General features: G+C 57.5%; 1 protein-coding gene across 1 annotated transcript in view; it reads left to right on the forward strand.

Moving 5' to 3' along the window:
• The window catches only part of NOS3 (nitric oxide synthase 3), a 66,903-nt gene extending 48,621 nt beyond the window's left edge, over positions 1–18,282 (forward strand). The window contains exons 20-25 of the mRNA XM_077808786.1: positions 11,087–11,174; positions 14,697–14,818; positions 15,987–16,135; positions 16,210–16,404; positions 18,029–18,179; positions 18,263–18,282. Of these exons, the coding sequence (XP_077664912.1) occupies positions 11,087–11,174; positions 14,697–14,818; positions 15,987–16,135; positions 16,210–16,404; positions 18,029–18,179; positions 18,263–18,282 (725 nt within the window). The remainder of the gene's footprint in view (positions 1–11,086; positions 11,175–14,696; positions 14,819–15,986; positions 16,136–16,209; positions 16,405–18,028; positions 18,180–18,262) is intronic.
• The last annotated feature ends 62 nt before the right edge of the window (positions 18,283–18,344 follow it).

Genomic DNA, 18,344 nt, shown 5'->3' on the forward strand with positions numbered 1-18,344 from the left:
GTAAGAGGCAAAAAGGCATCCTTTAAAAAGTGGAAGTTAAATCCCAGTGAGGAAAATAGAAAGGAGCATAAACACTGGCAAATGAAGTGCAAAATACAATTAGTCAGGCCAAGAAAGAATTTGAAGAACAGCTAGACAAAGACTCAAAAAGTAATAGCAAAATTTTTTTTTAAGTAGATCAGAAGCGGGAAGCCTGTTAAACAACCAGTGGGGCCGCTGGACGATGGAGATGTTAAAGGAGCACTCAAGGACGATAAAGCCATTGCAGAGAAACCAAATGAATTCTTTGCATCGGTCTTCACAGTTGAGGATATGAGGAAGATTCCCAAACCTGAGCCATTCTTTTTAGGTGACAGATCTGAGAGACTGTCCCAGATTGAGGTGTCATTAGAGGAGGTTTTGGAACAAATTGATAAACTAAACAGTAATAAGTCACCAGGGCCAGATGGTATCACCCAAGAGTTCTGAAGGAACTCAAATGTATAATTGCAGGACTACTAAGTGTAGCCTCAAAAAAAGGAAAAGGAGGACTTGTGGCACCTTAGAGACTAACCAATTTATTTGAGCATGAGCTTTCATGAGCTACAGCTCACTTCATCGGATGCATACTGTGGAAAGTTCCTATGAAATGCAGCCGATGAAGTGAGCTGTAGCTCACGAAAGCTTATGCTCAGATAAATTAGTTAGTCTCTAAGGTGCCACAAGTCCTCCTTTTCTTTTTGTGGATACAGACTAACATGGCTGCTACTCTGAAACCTAACTGTAGTCTGTAACCTATCATTTAAATCAGCTTCTCCACCAAATGACTGGAGGAGAGCTAATGTAACGCTGTAACAATGCTGGTTCTGGCGGGACCCAACGGAGAGTGCCAATTCAGGACAAAGTGCTTCAAGCAGGGCAGTTACAGCCCATGGATGGGGATTTTCCACCTCTAAGGCAAACCAAACCAGCCAGACAGAGAGGACTTCGGTCTCACCCCACTGGCTAACCAGAAGTCACACAAGCAATTCCCTCAGACACTCCCGTTCCCCAGTATCCCCACCAGGGCCACTCGTTATGGGGACGAATGGTTATGAAAACCAACATCCCTGTAAAAGAAGAAAGGTTCTCTCGATCCTGAAGGACCAAGCCCCAGACCCCAGTCAATACACAAGTCAGATCTTACCCACAAATCACACTGTTGCCAATCCTTTAGAATCTAAAATCTAAAGGTTTATTCATAAAAGGAAAAAGATAGAGATGAGAGCTAGAATGGGTTCAATTGAATCAATGACATACAGTCATGGCAAAGTTCTTGGTTCAGGCTTGTAGCAGTGATGGAATAAACGGCAGGTTCAAATCAAGTCTCTGGAGACCATCCCCAGCTGGGATGGCTCATTCAGTCCTTGGTTCAGAGCTTCAGCGTAGCAAAGTCCCTCCAGAGATCAGAAGCAGGACTGAGGACAAAATGGAGATGATGCAGCTGCCTATTATAGTCCTTTTGCCATGTGGCTTGTGCTTCCTTTGTTCCAAACACAAGCTGCCCAGCACATGGCCTGGAAATACCTCAGAGTTGTGTCCATAGGCAGGTCCCTGCATGCCTGGCTGAGTCCCAAGGTGTGTCTGTCTTCTCTCAGTGGGTCAGTTGTGTAGCCGATGGTCCTTAATGGGCCATCCAGCAGGCTGGGCAGAGCTGACACCAACTTGTCTGGGGTGTCACCCAGAAGCACAGCACACGTTTGAACTACAGACAGGATAGAGCCAATACTTATAACTTTAAATACAAAAATAATACATGCATACAGACCGCATAATCCTAACCAGCAAACCATCACCTTTTCATGGACACCTTATTTGACCCCCTTTGTACAAGATTTGGTGCCACTGCAGGACCTTGGTTGCAACAATGATCTATACAGTCCCAGTTCATGTAAAATTGATGCAGGAAGGGATAAGGACATAAGAATGGCCAGACTGGGTCAGACCAAAGGTCCATCCAGCCCAGCATCCTGTCTACCCACAGTGGCCAATGCCAGGTGCCCCAGAAGAACAGGTAATGGTCAAGTGATCTCTCTCCTGCCATCCATCTCCACCCTCTGACAAACAGAGGCTAGGGACACCATTCCTTACCCATCCTGGCTAATAGCCATTAATGGACTTAACCTCCATGAATTTATCCTTTTCTCTTTAAACCCTGTTATAGTCCTAGCCTTCACAACCTCCTCAGGCAAGGAGTTCCACAGGTTGACTGTGCACTGAGTGAAGAAGAACTTCCTTTTATTTGTTTTAAACCTGCTGCCCATTAATATTCATTTGGTGGCCCCGAGTTCTTATATTATGGGAACAAGTAAATAACTTTTCCTTATTCATTTTCTCCACACCACTCGTGATTTTATAGACCTCTATCACATCCCCCCTTAGTCTCCTCTTTTCCAAGCTGAAAAGTCCTAGCCTCTTTAATCTCTCCTCATATGGGACCCGTTCCAACACCCCTAATCATTTTAGTTGCCCTTTTCTGAACCTTTTCTAATGCCAGTATATCTTTCTTGAGATGAGGGGACCACATCTGTACGCAGTATTCAAGATGTGGGCGCACCATGGATTTATATAAGGGCAATAAGATATTCTCTGTCTTATTCTCTATCCCTTTTTTAATGATTCCTAACATCCCGTTTGCCTTTTTGGCTGCCGCTGCGCACTGCGTGGACGTCTTCAGAGAACTACCCACGATGACTCCAAGATCTTTCTCCTGATTAGTTGTAGCTAAATTAGCCCCCATCATATTGTATGTATAGTTGGGGTTATTTTTCCCAATGTGCATTACTTTACATTTATCCACATTACATTTCATTTGCCATTTTGTTGCCCAATCACTTAGTTTTGTGAGATCTTTTTGAAGTTCTTCACAGTCTGCTTTGGTCTTGACTATCTTGAGCAGTTTAGTATCATCCGCAAACTTTGCCACCTCACTGTTTACCCCTTTCTCCAGATCATTTATGAATAAGTTGAATATGGTTGGTCCTAGGACTGACCCTTGGGGAACACCACTAGTTACCCCTCCCCATTTGAAATGACACAAACATCTCTGACTGCATCCCAAGAGCTCCCCATCCTGGGTTCTGTCTTACTACAGCTAGTATTGGGTTCGAAGCCATACCAGTGTAGAACAGAAATGGTTTGCCAGAGTCATGGTCAATAACATGATTGAATCTCTTTACAGACCCAAGGTAAATCTTGGTTTGAACAATAGTGGATTGGATCTGCTCTTGCATCGTGGTTCCTGTAGGTCTCATGTGATCTTGCCAAGAGCCAAAGAACATAGCTACCTTATCCATACAACCTCTGGCAAATGTGTGGAACCCAATTAACATCACGTCAATGTAGATATTAATGTTGTCCATAGTACAGGAATCTTGGCAGTTAGCCGTGAAAGCAATAGGATAGTGTGCCTCAGTTTCCCTTTTCATATAGCACATCCGGTCTGGAATGTCTTTTCCCCTGTGAAAAGTTCCAAGTTCCAAGACTGTTCACGGGCATTAACTATGAAACATCAGTATAACAAGGCTGTTTAACACAAAGTGATCTCATGTATCACTCTTAACATGGTCAGGGTTTTTTTCAAAAGATTAGGCACATTGGACATTTTTTCAGTTATGGTAATAGCAACACACTAGTTACAAGAATTACCATGAGCAACAACAACAAATCCACGCAATCACAATCACCTTTGGCCCAATACCATGGGGATTTTGGCATTTTAGGGTTAGCCTGCGGCTTCCTTTTGCAAAATCAAGTTCTCTTTTTCCTCCTTGTCCTGAAGGATCAAACCCGGATTTCTCTTGCTTAACCGAATTCACTGGCTGATGGGGCGTGCTCTCTGTGCTAACAGCTATTAACAAGTTTCAGAGTAACAGCCGTGTTAGTCTGTATTCGCAAAAAGAAAAGGAGTACTTGTGGCACCTTAGAGACTAACCAATTTATTTGAGCATGAGCTTTCGTGAGCTACAGCTCACTTCATCAGATGCATACCGTGGAAACTGCAGCAGACTTTATATATACACAGAGAATATGAAACAATACCTCCTCCCACCCCACTGTCCTGCTGGTAATAGCTTATCTAAAGTAATCGTCAGGTTAGGCCATTTCCAGCACAAATCCAGGTTTTCTCACCCTCCACCCCGCACACAAATTCACTCTCCTGCTGGTGATAGCCCATCCAAAGTGACAACTCTTTACACAACTCTTTACACAGTGAGTCTGTGTGTGTATGGGGGTGGGTTTTTGGAGGGGGGTGAGGGAGTGAGAGAACCTGGATTTGTGCAGGAAATGGCCTAACTTCATTATCATGCACATTGTGTAAAGAGTTGTCACTTTGGATGGGCTATCACCAGCAGGAGAGTGAATTTGTGTGGGGGGGTGGAGGGTGAGAAAACCTGGATTTGTGCTGGAAATGGCCTAACCTGACGATTACTTTAGATAAGCTATTACCAGCAGGACAGTGGGGTGGGAGGAGGTATTGTTTCATATTCTCTGTGTATATATAAAGTCTGCTGCAGTTTCCACGGTATGCATCTGATGAAGCGAGCTGTAGCTCACGAAAGCTCATGCTCAAATAAATTGGTTAGTCTCTAAGGTGCCACAAGTCCTCCTTTTCTTTTAGCTATTAACAAGTTCTTCTTCTTCCTGCCAGCCAGGCAATTTACATTACCACAGACACTAGCCTTTAAATTCTTAGCTGCTACCAATTTCAAGGCTGGACACTCATTCTTCCCTTCAGTAGGATGGGGTCTTTCCCTCCCCACCTTTTTCCTAGAAGGTTGAAAGTGGAAACTTCCTGCTCACAGGAATTCCACTGGGTGTGGATGGGTCATTACACAAAGTAAAAACTATTTCCCCCTGCTAATTTCCCCCCTACTCTTACTGACACCTTCTTGTCAACTGTTAGAAATGGGCCATCCTGATTATCACTACAAAAGGTTTTTTTCCCCCTGCTGATAATTGATAGGTCTCCTTACAGTTGGTATGGCAACACCCATTGTTTCATGTTCTCTGTGTATATATATCTTCCTACTGTCTTTTCCACTGAATGCATCCGATGAAGTGAGCTGTAGCTCACGAAAGCTTATACCCAAATAAATTGGTTAGTCTCTAAGGTGCCACAAGGAGTCCTTGTTTTTTTCTGGCTAGGTGTGTTTACCAGTTGCAGACTGTGAAGCACGGACTGCTTACTTATAGAATTAGCCCGGAGACATTCCTGTTCCAACACCATTGTCTTCCCAACAAGCTGGCCAAACACAGCCACTTGGTCACAGGGCTGGTCAACTTTCTTAACAGTTTTTACTCCATCTGAGACCTTCTCAAAGCTATCCACACTGGATCTTTCAAAAGGAAAGTCAGTGGATCCATTTACAACAGAAAATTTCTGGCTGTTAGGAACTGAAACTTCCTTGGTTAAATCACTTCCACCCCCTTCAGTTGCAGTAAACTGCTTGCAAAGACCACCCTGAAAATTTTTCTCTTCAGGAATCTTTCTAAGCATCAATTTACCTTTACCTTGCTCTACAGAAGCATTGCTCTGCTGAGCCACTTCCAACTTCTGAGTTTCACTTACATCCAGAATCACCTCTGGCCCATCCGGCAGATTCCTACACAATCCCCTTTCAGGCAAACTGACAGACTTCCTAGATAAAAGGTCAGAAGCATTCTCCTTCCCTTTGCCACACACAAGTTCAGGAATCTTTTCCTTCTTTTTACAAGTTGTCAAACTGTTAGTAGGTAACACAATCAAATCATCTTTATGCTCTCCTTGTGGCCTGGCTAGGACATCAACCTGGTCAGACAGAGTTGCTCCACCCTTTCCCAACCGCACACTAGCAACAGGCAAGATACAAGCACCAGAATTGTCTGGTCTCTGGGATTTTGCTAGGAGACTAACTGGATGCGACCTAGTTACAGTGAACCAACTCTGAGACAACTGCACTATCCTCGACCAGCACAGGCTGAAAGGCCCCTTCGGTCTGCTCCACAGACAAAGAACTGGAGACACCTTCTCCTTTACCAGACACACAGCTTGGGATCTCATTCCCCTGGTCCCAGCACACAAGGCTGTTCACAGACAACTGCTTGGAGATCGGGGTAGCTCCCTCCACAGGCAAGTCAATACCCCTGACAGACACAGGCACGTTTCCTTCACTGTCCCAATTCCCCACCCAGCTAACAGGTAAGGTCCAGGGACACTCACCTTCCACTCTCCTCGCCTTCCCACACTGCTGACTAGACACAGCCATCAGCTCACAAGGCTGCCTAGGCTCATCCAGACTTTCCTTACCAGGCACATTATCTGTTGGGAGTGGCAAACTGCTGCTCTTCTCACTACACTGAGTTACTTCCATCAAATCACAGTTACCTTTTCCAGGTTCACTTTTACAAGCTGCACTAGCCAACAATCCATCACCCATCAAAAATCTACCTTTTCCTTCCTCAGTTAACCTGACCATCCACTTTAATCTGCTCCTGAGAAACGTTTTCCTGACCCACGAGATCTTTCTGCTCTTTATCTAATTCCAGATTCACTTCTGAGACACTAGACAGACATTCAGAAACTTCATTCACAAACAGCTCTTTTCCTCAGACAGACATTTGGAGAAACCCTCCCCAGGCAAATCATTGCCCATAATAGACACAGGTTTAAGATCGTTCCTTTCCTGTGACCGGTTAACTGGATTGAACAAAGCTTTAATATCTTTCCCAATCAAAAGAGCCTTAGGCAATAACTTCCTTACACCAGCTATAACTTCATGCTTAGTAACCATTCCATTCAAGGTGAATTCTGGCTAAAGGCATGCTTACCGTAAACTCATAAAAAGAACAGGAGGACTTGTGGCACCTTAGAGACTAACCAATTTATTTGAGCATAAACTTTCATGAGCTACAGCTCACTTCATCGGATGCATGTAGTGAAAAATACAGTGGGGAGATTTATATACACAGAGAACATGAAACAATGGGTGTTACCATACACACTGTAACAAGAGTGATCAGGTAACGTGAGCTATTACCAGCAGGAGAGCGGGGGCAGGGGGGCAAGTAGGGGTGGGACCTTTTGTAGTGATAATCAAGGTGGGCCATTTCCAGCAGTTGACAAGAACCTCTGAGGAACAGGGGGGAGGGGGGAATAAACATGGGGAAATAGTTTTACTTTGTGTAATGACCCATCCACTCCCAGTCTTTATTCAAGCCTAAGCCCTGGTCTACACTAGGACTTTAGGTCGAATTTAACAGCTTTAAATCGATGTAAACCGGCACCTGTCCACACGATGAAGCCCTTTATTTCGACTTAAAGGGCTCTTAAAATCGATTTCCTTACTCCACCCCTGACAAGTGGATTAGTGCTTAAATCGGCCTTGCCGGGTCGAATTTGGGGTACTGTGGACACAATTCGACGGTACTGGCCTCCGGGAGCTACCCCAGAGTGCTCCGTTGTGACTGCTCTGGACAGCACTCTCAACTCAGATGCACGATTGTTTGCCGTTGCTCTGACGCAGGGAGGGGCGACTGAGGACACGGCTTACAGGGTTGGCTTACAGGGAGCTAAAATCAACAAAGGGGGTGGCTTTACATCAAGGAGTATTTCAGGCAGGACTTCACGGAGGGTTCCAATAAGAAATGGTGCACCTAAGTTATTGTTCTTATTGGAACAAGGAGGTTAGTCTGGCCTCTGATTGATACATGGCTAGATTTACCTCGCTGCACCTTCTCTGTGAGTGACTGCAGTGTGACCTAGAGGAATGAGTCCCCTAGACGGGGGGTGGGGGTTTGCAAATGAGTACAAAACAAATCTGGTCTATTTCTTGTTTTGATCCACTCCATCTATCTTTTACATCTTTGGCTGGCAGCAGACGGTGCAGAAGGACTGCATGCCATCCACGTCTCATAGCTGCTCGGCAGAAGATGGTACAATAGGACTGCTAGCCATCCTCATCTCTTGCCTGCCCGGCAGAAGATGATGCAAGAGGACTGCTAACAATCCGTATCACCTGCCTGCTCACCATAAGATGGTTCAATAGGACTGACTGCAGGACTAAAGAGAATGACCTGATCAAGTCACTCCAGATTTAGTCCCTGCGCCCATGTCTGCCCAGGCGCTCCTGATCGACCTCCCACAGGCCACCAGGAGCACCTCGGATATGACGATGACGGCTACCAGTCCTATTGCACCGTCTGCTGCCACAAGGCAATGGGTTGCTGCTGCTGTGTAGCAATGCCGTACCGCGTCTGCCAGCGCCCAGGAGACATACGGTGACGGTTACCTGAGCAGGCTCCATGCTTGCCGTGGTATGGCGTCTGCACAGGTAACTCAGGAAAAAAGGCGCGAAACGATTGTCTGCCCTTGCTTTCACGGAGGGAGGGAGGGAACGGGGGCCTGACGACATGTACCCAGAACCACCCGCGACAATGTTTTAGCCCCATCAGGCATTGGGATCTCAACCCAGAATTCCAATGGGCAGCGGAGACTGCGGGAACGGCGGGAAAGCTACCCACAGTGCAACGCTCCGGCAGTCGACGCTGGCCTCGGTCCTGTGGAAGCGCTCCGCCGAGTTACTGCACTTAGAGCATTTTCTGTGGGGACACTCACACTCGACTATATAAAACCGATTTCTAAAAAACCGACTTCTATAAATTCGACCTAATTTTGTAGTGTAGACATACCCTAAGTTAATTGTATCCAGTTTGCAACTGAATTCCAGTTCAGCAGTCTCTCCCTGGAGTCTGTTTTTGAAGTTTGTTTTGTTGAAGAATTGCAACTTTTAGGTCTGTAATTGAGTGACCAGAGAGACTGAAGTGATCTGTGACTGGTTTTTGAATGTTATAATTGTTGACGTCTGATTTGTGTCCATTTATTCTTTTACATAGAGACTGTCCAGTTTGGCCAATGTACATGGCCGAGGGGCATTGCTGGCACATGATGGCATAAATCACATTGGTGGATGTGCAGGTGAACGAGCCTCTGATAGTGTGGCTGATGTGATTAGGCCCTTTGATGGTGTCCCCTGAATAGATAGGTGGACACAGTTGGCAACGGGCTTTGTTGCAAGGATAGGTTCCTGGGTTAGTGGTTCTGTTGTGTGGTGTGTGTTTGCTGGTGAATATTTGCTTCAGGTTGGGGCTCTGTCTGTAAGAAAGGACTGGCCTGTCTCCCAAGATCTGTGAGAGTGTTGGGTCATCCTTCAGGATAGGTTGTAGATCCTTGATGATGCGCTGGAGGGGTTTTAGTTGGGGGCTGAAGGTGACGGCTAGTGGCGTTCTGTTGTTTTCTTTGTTGGGCCTGTGCTGTAGTAGGTGACTTCTGGGTACTCCTCTGGCTCTATCAATCTGTTTCTTCACTTCCACAGGTGGGTATTGTAGTTGTAAGAACGCTTGATAGAGATTTTGTGGGTGTTTGTCTCTGTCTGAGGGGTTGGAGCAAATGCGGTTGTATCGCAGAGCTTGGCTGTAGATGATGGATCGTGTGGTGTGGTCTGGGTGAAAACTGGAGGCATGTAGGTAGGAATAGCAGTCAGTAGGCTTCCGGTATAGAGTGGTGTTTATGTGACCATCGCTTATTAGCATCGTAGTGTCCAGGAAGTGGATCTCTTGTGTGGACTGGTCTAGGCTGAGGTTGATGGTGGGATGGAAATAGTTGAAATCATGGTGGAATTCCTCAAGGGCTTCTTTTCCATGGGTCCAGATGATGAAGATGTCATCAATATAGCGCAAGTAGAGTAGGGGCGTTAGGGGACGAGAGCTGAGGAAGCGTTGTTCTAAGTCAGCCATAAAAATGTTGGCATACTGTGGGGCCATGCGGGTACCCATAGCAGTGCCGCTGATCTGAAGGTATACATTGTCCCCTAAGGTGAAATAGTTATGGGTGAGAACAAAGTCACAAAGTTCAGCCACCAGGTTAGCCGTGACATTATCAGGGATACTGTTCCTGACGGCTTGTAGTCCATCTTTGTGTAAAACTATTTCCCCATGTTTATTCCCCCACCCCACCCCCGCTGTTCCTCAGACGTTCTTGTCAACTGCTGGAAATGGCCCACCTTAATTATCACTACAAAAGGTTCCGCGCCCGCCCCTGCTTCCTCCTGGTATTAGCTCACCTTACCTGATCACTCTCGTTAGAGTGTGTATGGTAACACCCATTGTTTCATGTTCTCTGTGTATTTAAATCTCCCCATTATATTTCCACTGCATGCATCCGATGAAGTGAGCTATGGCTCACGAAAGCTTATACTCAGATAAATTGGTTAGTCTCTAAGGTGCCACAAGTCCTCCCTTTCTTTTTACATAGATTCATAGATATTAAGGTCCGAAGGGACCATTATGATGATTTAGTCTGACATCCTGCACAATGCAGGCCACAGAATCTCACCCACCCACTCTTGGGATAAACCTCTCACCTATATCTGAGCTATTGAAGTTCTCAAATTGTGGTTTAAAGACTTCCAGGAGCAGAGAATCCTTCAGCAAGTGACCCCTGCCCCATGCTACAGAGGAAGGGGAAAAACCCCCAGGGCCTCTTCCAATCTGCCCTGGAGGAAAATTCCTTCCCGACCACAAATATGGCGATCAGCTGAACCCTGAGCATGTGGGGAAGACTCACCAGCCAGACACCCAGGAAATAATTCTCTGTAGTAACTCAGATCCCACCCATCTAGCATCCCATCACAGGCCATTGGGCCTATTTGCCATGAATAGTTAAAGATCAATAATTGCCATGATAGTTATGCCTTGAATATTATCCCCAGCCAGGGGAGCAACCCCCCTTCCACCCCACACAGCCAGGGAGTGACCCCACCCCCAGTGAGGATGAGCAACACGCCCCCACAGCTAGAGTGAGTGATACCCCATGGCCAGGGCAACCCCGCAGCAAGGTGAGCAGCCCGGCTCCCGCAACCCCACCCACACCCCAGGGAGATGGAGCTTGGGAGGGGAGATGGAGGGAGGGTATCTGAGTGGGAGAGGGGAGGTGGGGAGGGTACCGGGTGGAAGGGGAGGGGGATGCGGGCCAGGTGCCATCCCCATCAGGCTTCTGAGCACCCTGCCCCTCCTCCCCTGTGTCCCACAGACGGCAAGGGGCCCCTGCACTTCGGTGTCTGTTCCACCTGGCTGGCCCAGCTGCAGGAAGGGGACATGGTGCCAGCCTTCATCAGAGGGTAAGGGGGGCTGGGACCCTGCATGGAGCACAGAGCCAAGGCGGAGGGCTGGCAGAGCTGGGACCCTGCCCCGGGGCACAGAGCCAAGGCGGGGGGGCTGGCAGAGCTGGGACCCTGCCCCAGGGCTCAGAGCCAAGGTGGGGGGGTTGGCGGGGCTGGGACCATGCCCGGGGCACAGAGCCAAGGTGGGAGGTTGGCGGGGCTGGGACCCTGCCCCGGGGCACAGAGCCAAGAGGGGTGGCTGGCAGAGCTGGGACCCTGCCCCAGGGCACAGAGCCAAGGCGGGGTGGCTGGCAGAGCTGGGACCCTGCCCCAGGGCACAGAGCCAAGGTGGGGGGTTGGCGGGGCTGGGACCCTGCCCCGGGGCACAGAGCCGGCGGGGGGGGGGCTGGCAGAGCTGGGACCCTGCCCCGGGGCACAGAGCCAAGGCGGAGGGGCTGGCAGAGCTGGGACCCTGCCCCGGGGCACAGAGCCAAAGCGGGGGGGCTGGCAGAGCTGGGACCCTGCCCCGGGGCACAGAGCCAAGGTGGGAGGTTGGCGGGGCTGGGAACCTGCCCCGGGGCACAGAGCCAAGATGGGGGGGCTGGCAGAGCTGGGACCCTGCCCCAGGGCACAGAGCCAAGGCGGGGGGCTGGCAGAGCTGGGACCCTGCCCTGGGGCACAGAGCCAAGGCGGGGGGCTGGCAGAGCTGGGACCCTGCCCTGCGGCACAGAGCCAATGTGGGGGGTTGGCGGGGCTGGGACCATGCCCCGGGGCACAGAGCCAAGGCAGGGGGCTGGCAGAGTTGGGACCCTGCCCCGGGGCACAAAGCCAAGGCGGGGGGCTGGCAGAGCTGGGACCCTGCCCCAGGGCACAGAGCCAAGGTGGGGGGTTGGCGGGGCTGGGACCCTGCCCCGGGGCACAGAGCCAAGGCGGGGGGCTGGCAGAGCTGGGACCCTGCCCCGGGGCACAGAGCCAAGGCGGGGGGCTGGCAGAGCTGGGACCCTGCCCTGGGGCACAGAGCCAATGTGGGGGGTTGGCGGGGCTGGGACCATGCCCCGGGGCACAGAGCCAAGGCAGGGGGCTGGCAGAGTTGGGACCCTGCCCCGGGGCACAGAGCCAAGGCGGGGGGCTGGCAGAGCTGGGACCCTGCCCCAGGGCACAGAGCCAAGGTGGGGGGTTGGCGGGGCTGGGACCCTGCCCCGGGGCACAGAGCCAAGGCGGGGGGCTGGCAGAGCTGGGACCCTGTCCCGGGGCACAGAGCCAAGGCGGGGGGGCTGGCAGAGCTGGGACTCTGCCCCGGGGCACAGAGCCAAGGCGGGGGGGGCTGGCAAAGTTGGGACCCTGCCCCGGGGCACAGAGCCAAGGCGGGGGGGCTGGCAGAGCTGGGACTCTGCCCCGGGGCACAGAGCCAAGGCGGGAGGGCTGGCAGAGTTGGGACCCTGCCCCGGGGCACAGAGCCAAGGCGGGTGGCTGGCAGAGCTGGGACCCTGCCCCTGGGCACAGAGCCAAGGCGGGGGGGGCTGGCAGAGTTGGGACCCTGCCCCGGGGCACAGAGCCAAGGCGGGGGGCTGGCAGAGCTGGGACCCTGCCCCGGGGCACAGAGCCAAGGCGGGGGGTTGGCGGGGCTGGGACCCTGCCCCGGGGCACAGAGCCAAGGTGGGGGGTTGGCGGGGCTGGGACCATGCCCCGGGGCACAGAGCCAAGGCGGGGGGTTGGCGGGGCTGGGACCCTGCCCCGGGGCACAGAGCCAAGGTCGGGGGTTGGCGGGGCTGGGACCATGTCCCGGGGCACAGAGCCAAGGCGGGCGGCTGGCAGAGCTGGGACCCTGCCCCAGGGCACAGAGCCAAGGCGGGGGGGCTGGCAGAGCTGGGACCCTGCCCCAGGGCACAGAGCCAAGGTGGGGGGGTTGGCGGGGCTGGGACCCTGCCCCGGGGCACAGAGCCAAGGGGGGGGGTTGGCGGGGCTGGGACCCTGCCCCAGGGCACAGAGCCAAGGGGGGGGGCTGGCAGAGCTGGGACCCTGCCCCGGGGTACAGAGCCAAGGCGGGGGGTTGGCGGGGCTGGGACCCTGCCCCGGGGCACAGAGCCTAGGCGGGGTGGCTGGCAGAGCTGGGACCCTGCCCCGGGGTACAGAGCCAAGGCGGGGGGTTGGCGGGGCTGGGACCCTGCCCCGGGGCACAGAGCCAAGGCGGGGGGCTGGCAGAGCTGGGACCCTGCCCCAGGGCACAGAGCCAAGGGGGGGGGTTGGCGGGGCTGGGACCCTGCCCCAGGGCACAGAGCCAAGGTGGGGGGCTGGCAGAGCTGGGACCCTGCCCCGGGGCACAGAGCCAAGGCGGGGGGGCTGGCAGAGTTGGGACCCTGCCCCGGGGCACAGAGCCAAGGCGGGGGGGCTGGCAGAGTTGGGACCCTGCCCCGGGGCACAGAGCCAAGGCGGGGGGCTGGCAGAGCTGGGACCCTGCCCCGGGGCACAGAGCCAAGGGGGGGGGCTGGCAGAGCTGGGACCCTGCCCCGGGGTACAGAGCCAAGGCCGGGGGGTTGGCGGGGCTGGGACCCTGCCCCGGGGCACAGAGCCTAGGCGGGGTGGCTGGCAGAGTTGGGACCCTGCCCCGGGGCACAGAGCCAAGGCGGGGGGCTGGCAGAGCTGGGACCCTGCCCCGGGGCACAGAGCCAAGGCGGGGGGCTGGCAGAGCTGGGACCCTGCCCCGGGGCACAGAGCCAAGGCGGGGGGCTGGCAGAGCTGGGACCCTGCCCCGGGGCACAGAGCCAAGGGGGGGGGTTGGCGGGGCTGGGACCCTGCCCCAGGGCACAGAGCCAAGGGGGGGGGCTGGCAGAGCTGGGACCCTGCCCCGGGGTACAGAGCCAAGGCGGGGGGGTTGGCGGGGCTGGGACCCTGCCCCGGGGCACAGAGCCTAGGCGGGGGGCTGGCAGAGTTGGGACCCTGCCCCGGGGCACAGAGCCAAGGCGGGGGGCTGGCAGAGCTGGGACCCTGCCCCGGGGCACAGAGCCTAGGCGGGGTGGCTGGCAGAGCTGGGACCCTGCCCCGGGGCACAGAGCCTAGGCGGGGGGCTGGCAGAGTTGGGACCCTGCCCCGGGGCACAGAGCCAAGGCGGGGGGCTGGCAGAGCTGGGACCCTGCCCCGGGGCACAGAGCCAAGGCGGGGGGCTGGCAGAGCTGGGACCCTGCCCCGGGGCACAGAGCCAAGGCGGGGGGCTGGCAGAGCTGGGACCCTGCCCCGGGGCACAGAGCCTGGATGGGGGTGGGACCCTGCCCAGGACAGAGCCAGGGCGAGGGGAAGGGGGGACCCTGCATGAGGCTCAGGGTGGGGGCTGGTGGGGCTTGGACCCTGCCCGCATGCTCCCTCCTGTGGCTCTTTCACCCCACAGGCCCCACATCTCCCAGCATGCCCTGCTCCACCCCTAGTCTGGGGACCCCTCCTCCTCCCATTAACCCTTTCTGCTGCCGTGGCCCCTGCCCCGAGGCCCTGCAGCGCGCAGGGGCTCGACCCGGTGCCATGCCCCAGACACCGTCTCTCCCCACACAGGGCCCCGTCCTTCCGGCTGCCGCAGGACCCCAGTGCCCCCTGCATCCTGGTGGGTCCGGGCACCGGCATCGCCCCCTTCCGGGGCTTCTGGCAGCAGCGGCTGCACGCCATGGAGACGGAAGGTCAGACGGGCCGGGGGCCGGGGGGCCTGGATTGGGCGGGGGGGCTGGGGGTCCCTAGGGCTCATGGCCTGGGCAGGTTGGGGGACTGGGGACAGGGCCTGGGGGCCTGGATTGGGCGGGGGGGCTGGGGGTCCCCAGGGCTGATGGCCTGGGCAGGTTGGGGGACTGGGGACAGGGCCTGGGGGCCTGGATTGGGCGGGGGGGCTGGGGGTCCCTAGGGCTCATGGCCTGGGCAGGTTGGGGGACTGGGGACAGGGCCTGGGGGGCCTGGATTGGGCGGGGGGGGCTGGGGGTCCCTAGGGCTCATGGCCTGGGCAGGTTGGGGGACTGGGGACAGGGCCTGGGGGCCTGGATTGGGCGGGGGGGCTGGGGGTCCCTAGGGCTCATGGCCTGGGCAGGTTGGGGGACTGGGGACAGGGCCTGGGGGGGCCTGGATTGGGCGGGGGGGCTGGGGGTCCCTAGGGCTCATGGCCTGGGCAGGTTGGTGGACTGGGGACAGGGCCTGGGGGGCCTGGATTGGGCGGGGGGGCTGGGGGTCCATAGGGCTCATGGCCTGGGCAGGTTGGGGGACTGGGGACAGGGCCTGGGGGGCCTGGATTGGGCGGGGGGGCTGGGGGGTCCCTAGGGCTCATGGCCTGGGCAGGTTGGGGGACTGGGGACAGGGCCTGGGGGGCCTGGATTGGGCGGGGGGGCTGGGGGTCCCTAGGGCTCATGGCCTGGGCAGGTTGGTGGACTGGGGACAGGGCCTGGGGGGCCTGGATTGGGCGGGGGGGCTGGGGGGTCCATAGGGCTCATGGCCTGGGCAGGTTGGGGGACTGGGGACAGGGCCTGGGGGCCTGGATTGGGCGGGGGGGCTGGGGGTCCCTAGGGCTCATGGCCTGGGCAGGTTGGGGGACTGGGAACAGGGCCTGGGGGCCTGGATTGGGCGGGGGGGGCTGGGGGTCCCTAGGGCTCATGGCCTGGGCAGGTTGGGGGACTGGGAACAGGGCCTGGGGGGCCTGGATTGGGCGGGGGGGTCCCTAGGGCTCTTGGCTGGGGGGACCTGGCGCGCCTTGCCGAGGGGCACTGGGAGGGTGTGTCCGGGAGGGGTCTCGGCAGGGCCAGGGCGGGAGCAGGATCCCGGGGCTGGGGGGCCACTACTGCCCCTCACCCTGCCCCTGCCCTCCAGGCCTCCAGCCGGGCGAGATGACCCTGGTGTTCGGCTGCCGCTGTGCCCGCCTCGACCACCTCTACCAGCAGGAGGCGCTGGAGGCCCAGCAGAAGGGGGCGCTGAGCCGGGTGCTGACGGCTTTCTCCAGGGACCCCGACATCCCCAAGGTAACGGGGGCTGCGCCCAGCGGGGCTGGCTGGGGGGCCGGGGCGGCCCGCACTGACGCTCTGCCCTGCCCCAGGCCTACGTGCAGGACGTCCTGCGGACGCAGCTGCCGGGCGAGGTGCACCAGGTGCTATGCCAGCGCGGGGGCCACCTCTACGTCTGCGGGGATGTCACCATGGCCACCGGCGTCCTGCAGACGGTGCAGCAGATCCTGGCCCAGGAGGGAGGCATGACGCTGGCCGAGGCCGGAGACCTAATCAGCGAACTCCGGGTACGGGGTGGGGGAGCGGCCCCAGCTGGGGGCACGGGGACGCGGGCAGCCTGGGGTAGGCAAGTAGGGGGCTGTGGGTCAGCAGTGAGGGGCACCGACAGAGCTGTGGGGGTGGGACCCCAAGGCTGGGGATGGGATGGAGGGGTGCTGGCAGAGCTGGGGGGTGGGGGGCCCCGGGGCTGGGATAGGGGCTGCGGGTGGGGACGGAGGGGTGCCGGCAGGGCTGGGGGGTGGGGGGCCCCCGGGGCTGGGATAGGGGCTGTGGGTGCGGACGGAGGGGTGCTGGCAGGGCTGGGGGGTGGGGGGGGCCCCGGAGCTGGGATAGGGGCTGCAGGTTGGGACTGAGGGGTGCGGCAGGGCTGGGATAGGGGCTGCAGGTTGGGACTGAGGGGTGCGGCAGGGCTGGGTTAGGGCTGCAGGTTGGGACTGAGGGGTGCGGCAGGGCTGGGATAGGGGCTGCGGGATGGGACAGAGGGGTGCCGGCAGGGCAGGGGGGTGGGGGGCCCCGGGGCTGGGATAAGGGCTGCGGGTGGGGACGGAGGAGTGCCGGCAGGGCTGGGGGGCGAGGGGGCCCCGGGGCTGGGATAGGGGCTGCGGGTTGGGACTGAGGGGTGCGGCAGGGCTGGGTTAGGGCTGCAGGTTGGGACTGAGGGGTGCGGCAGGGCTGGGATAGGGGCTGCGGGATGGGACTGAGGGGTGCGGCAGGGCTGGGATAGGGGCTGCGGGATGGGACGGAGGGGTGCCGGCAGGGCAGGGGGGTGGGGGGCCCAGGGGCTGGGATAAGGGCTGCGGGTGGGGACGGAGGGGTGCTGGCAGGGCTGGGATAGGGGCTGCAGGTGGGGATGGAGGAGTGCCGGCAGGGCTGGGGGGCGAGGGGGCCCCGGGGCTGGGATAGGGGCTGCGGGTTGGGACTGAGGGGTGCGGCAGGGCTGGGATAGGGGCTGCAGGTGGGGATGGAGGAGTGCCGGCAGGGCTGGGGGGCGAGGGGGCCCCGGGGCTGGGATAGGGGCTGCGGGTTGGGACTGAGGGGTGCGGCAGGGCTGGGTTAGGGCTGCAGGTTGGGACTGAGGGGTGCGGCAGGGCTGGGATAGGGGCTGCGGGATGGGACTGAGGGGTGCGGCAGGGCTGGGATAGGGGCTGCGGGATGGGACGGAGGGGTGCCGGCAGGGCAGGGGGGTGGGGGGCCCAGGGGCTGGGATAAGGGCTGCGGGTGGGGACGGAGGGGTGCTGGCAGGGCTGGGATAGGGGCTACAGGTGGGGATGGAGGAGTGCCGGCAGGGCTGGGGGGCGAGGGGGCCCCGGGGCTGGGATAGGGGCTGCGGGTTGGGACTGAGGGGTGCGGCAGGGCTGGGTTAGGGCTGCAGGTTGGGACTGAGGGGTGCGGCAGGGCTGGGATAGGGGCTGCGGGATGGGACTGAGGGGTGCGGCAGGGCTGGGATAGGGGCTGCAGGTGGGGATGGAGGAGTGCCGGCAGGGCTGGGGGGCGGGGGGGCCCCGGGGCTGGGATAGGGGCTGCAGGTGGGGATGGAGGGGGGCTGGAATTGCAGGGCTCCCTGGGCATCAGTCTCGGTGCCCTGTGGGTGCTGCCCTGCCCGGCGCCCCTCACCCCGGGTCTCTCCCCCAGGACCAGAACCGCTGCCACGAGGACATCTTCGGCCTGACGTTCCGCACGCAGGAGGTGGCCTCGCGGATCCGCTCTCAGTCCTTCTCGGCGCAGGCGCGGAGCCTGCTGGAGCCCGCCCCCTGCGTGGCCCCTGGCTCCTCGGCCCATGGGGGTGGGAGCAGGGCCCTTTGCCCCACTGCTGCTGCCTCCCCGCCTGCAGCCCCCCAATAAAGCGTTTAGTTTTGATAATTGCAGCTTGTCGTTTTCCACGATGACTCTAGCGACTGGGGGACCGGCCCCGTGTCCGGTGTGGCCTCCCGCACCCCCATGGTCTGGG

The sequence above is a fragment of the Eretmochelys imbricata genome, chromosome 2 (genome assembly GCF_965152235.1).
Source record: "Eretmochelys imbricata isolate rEreImb1 chromosome 2, rEreImb1.hap1, whole genome shotgun sequence".
Lineage (NCBI taxonomy): Eukaryota > Metazoa > Chordata > Testudines > Cheloniidae > Eretmochelys > Eretmochelys imbricata.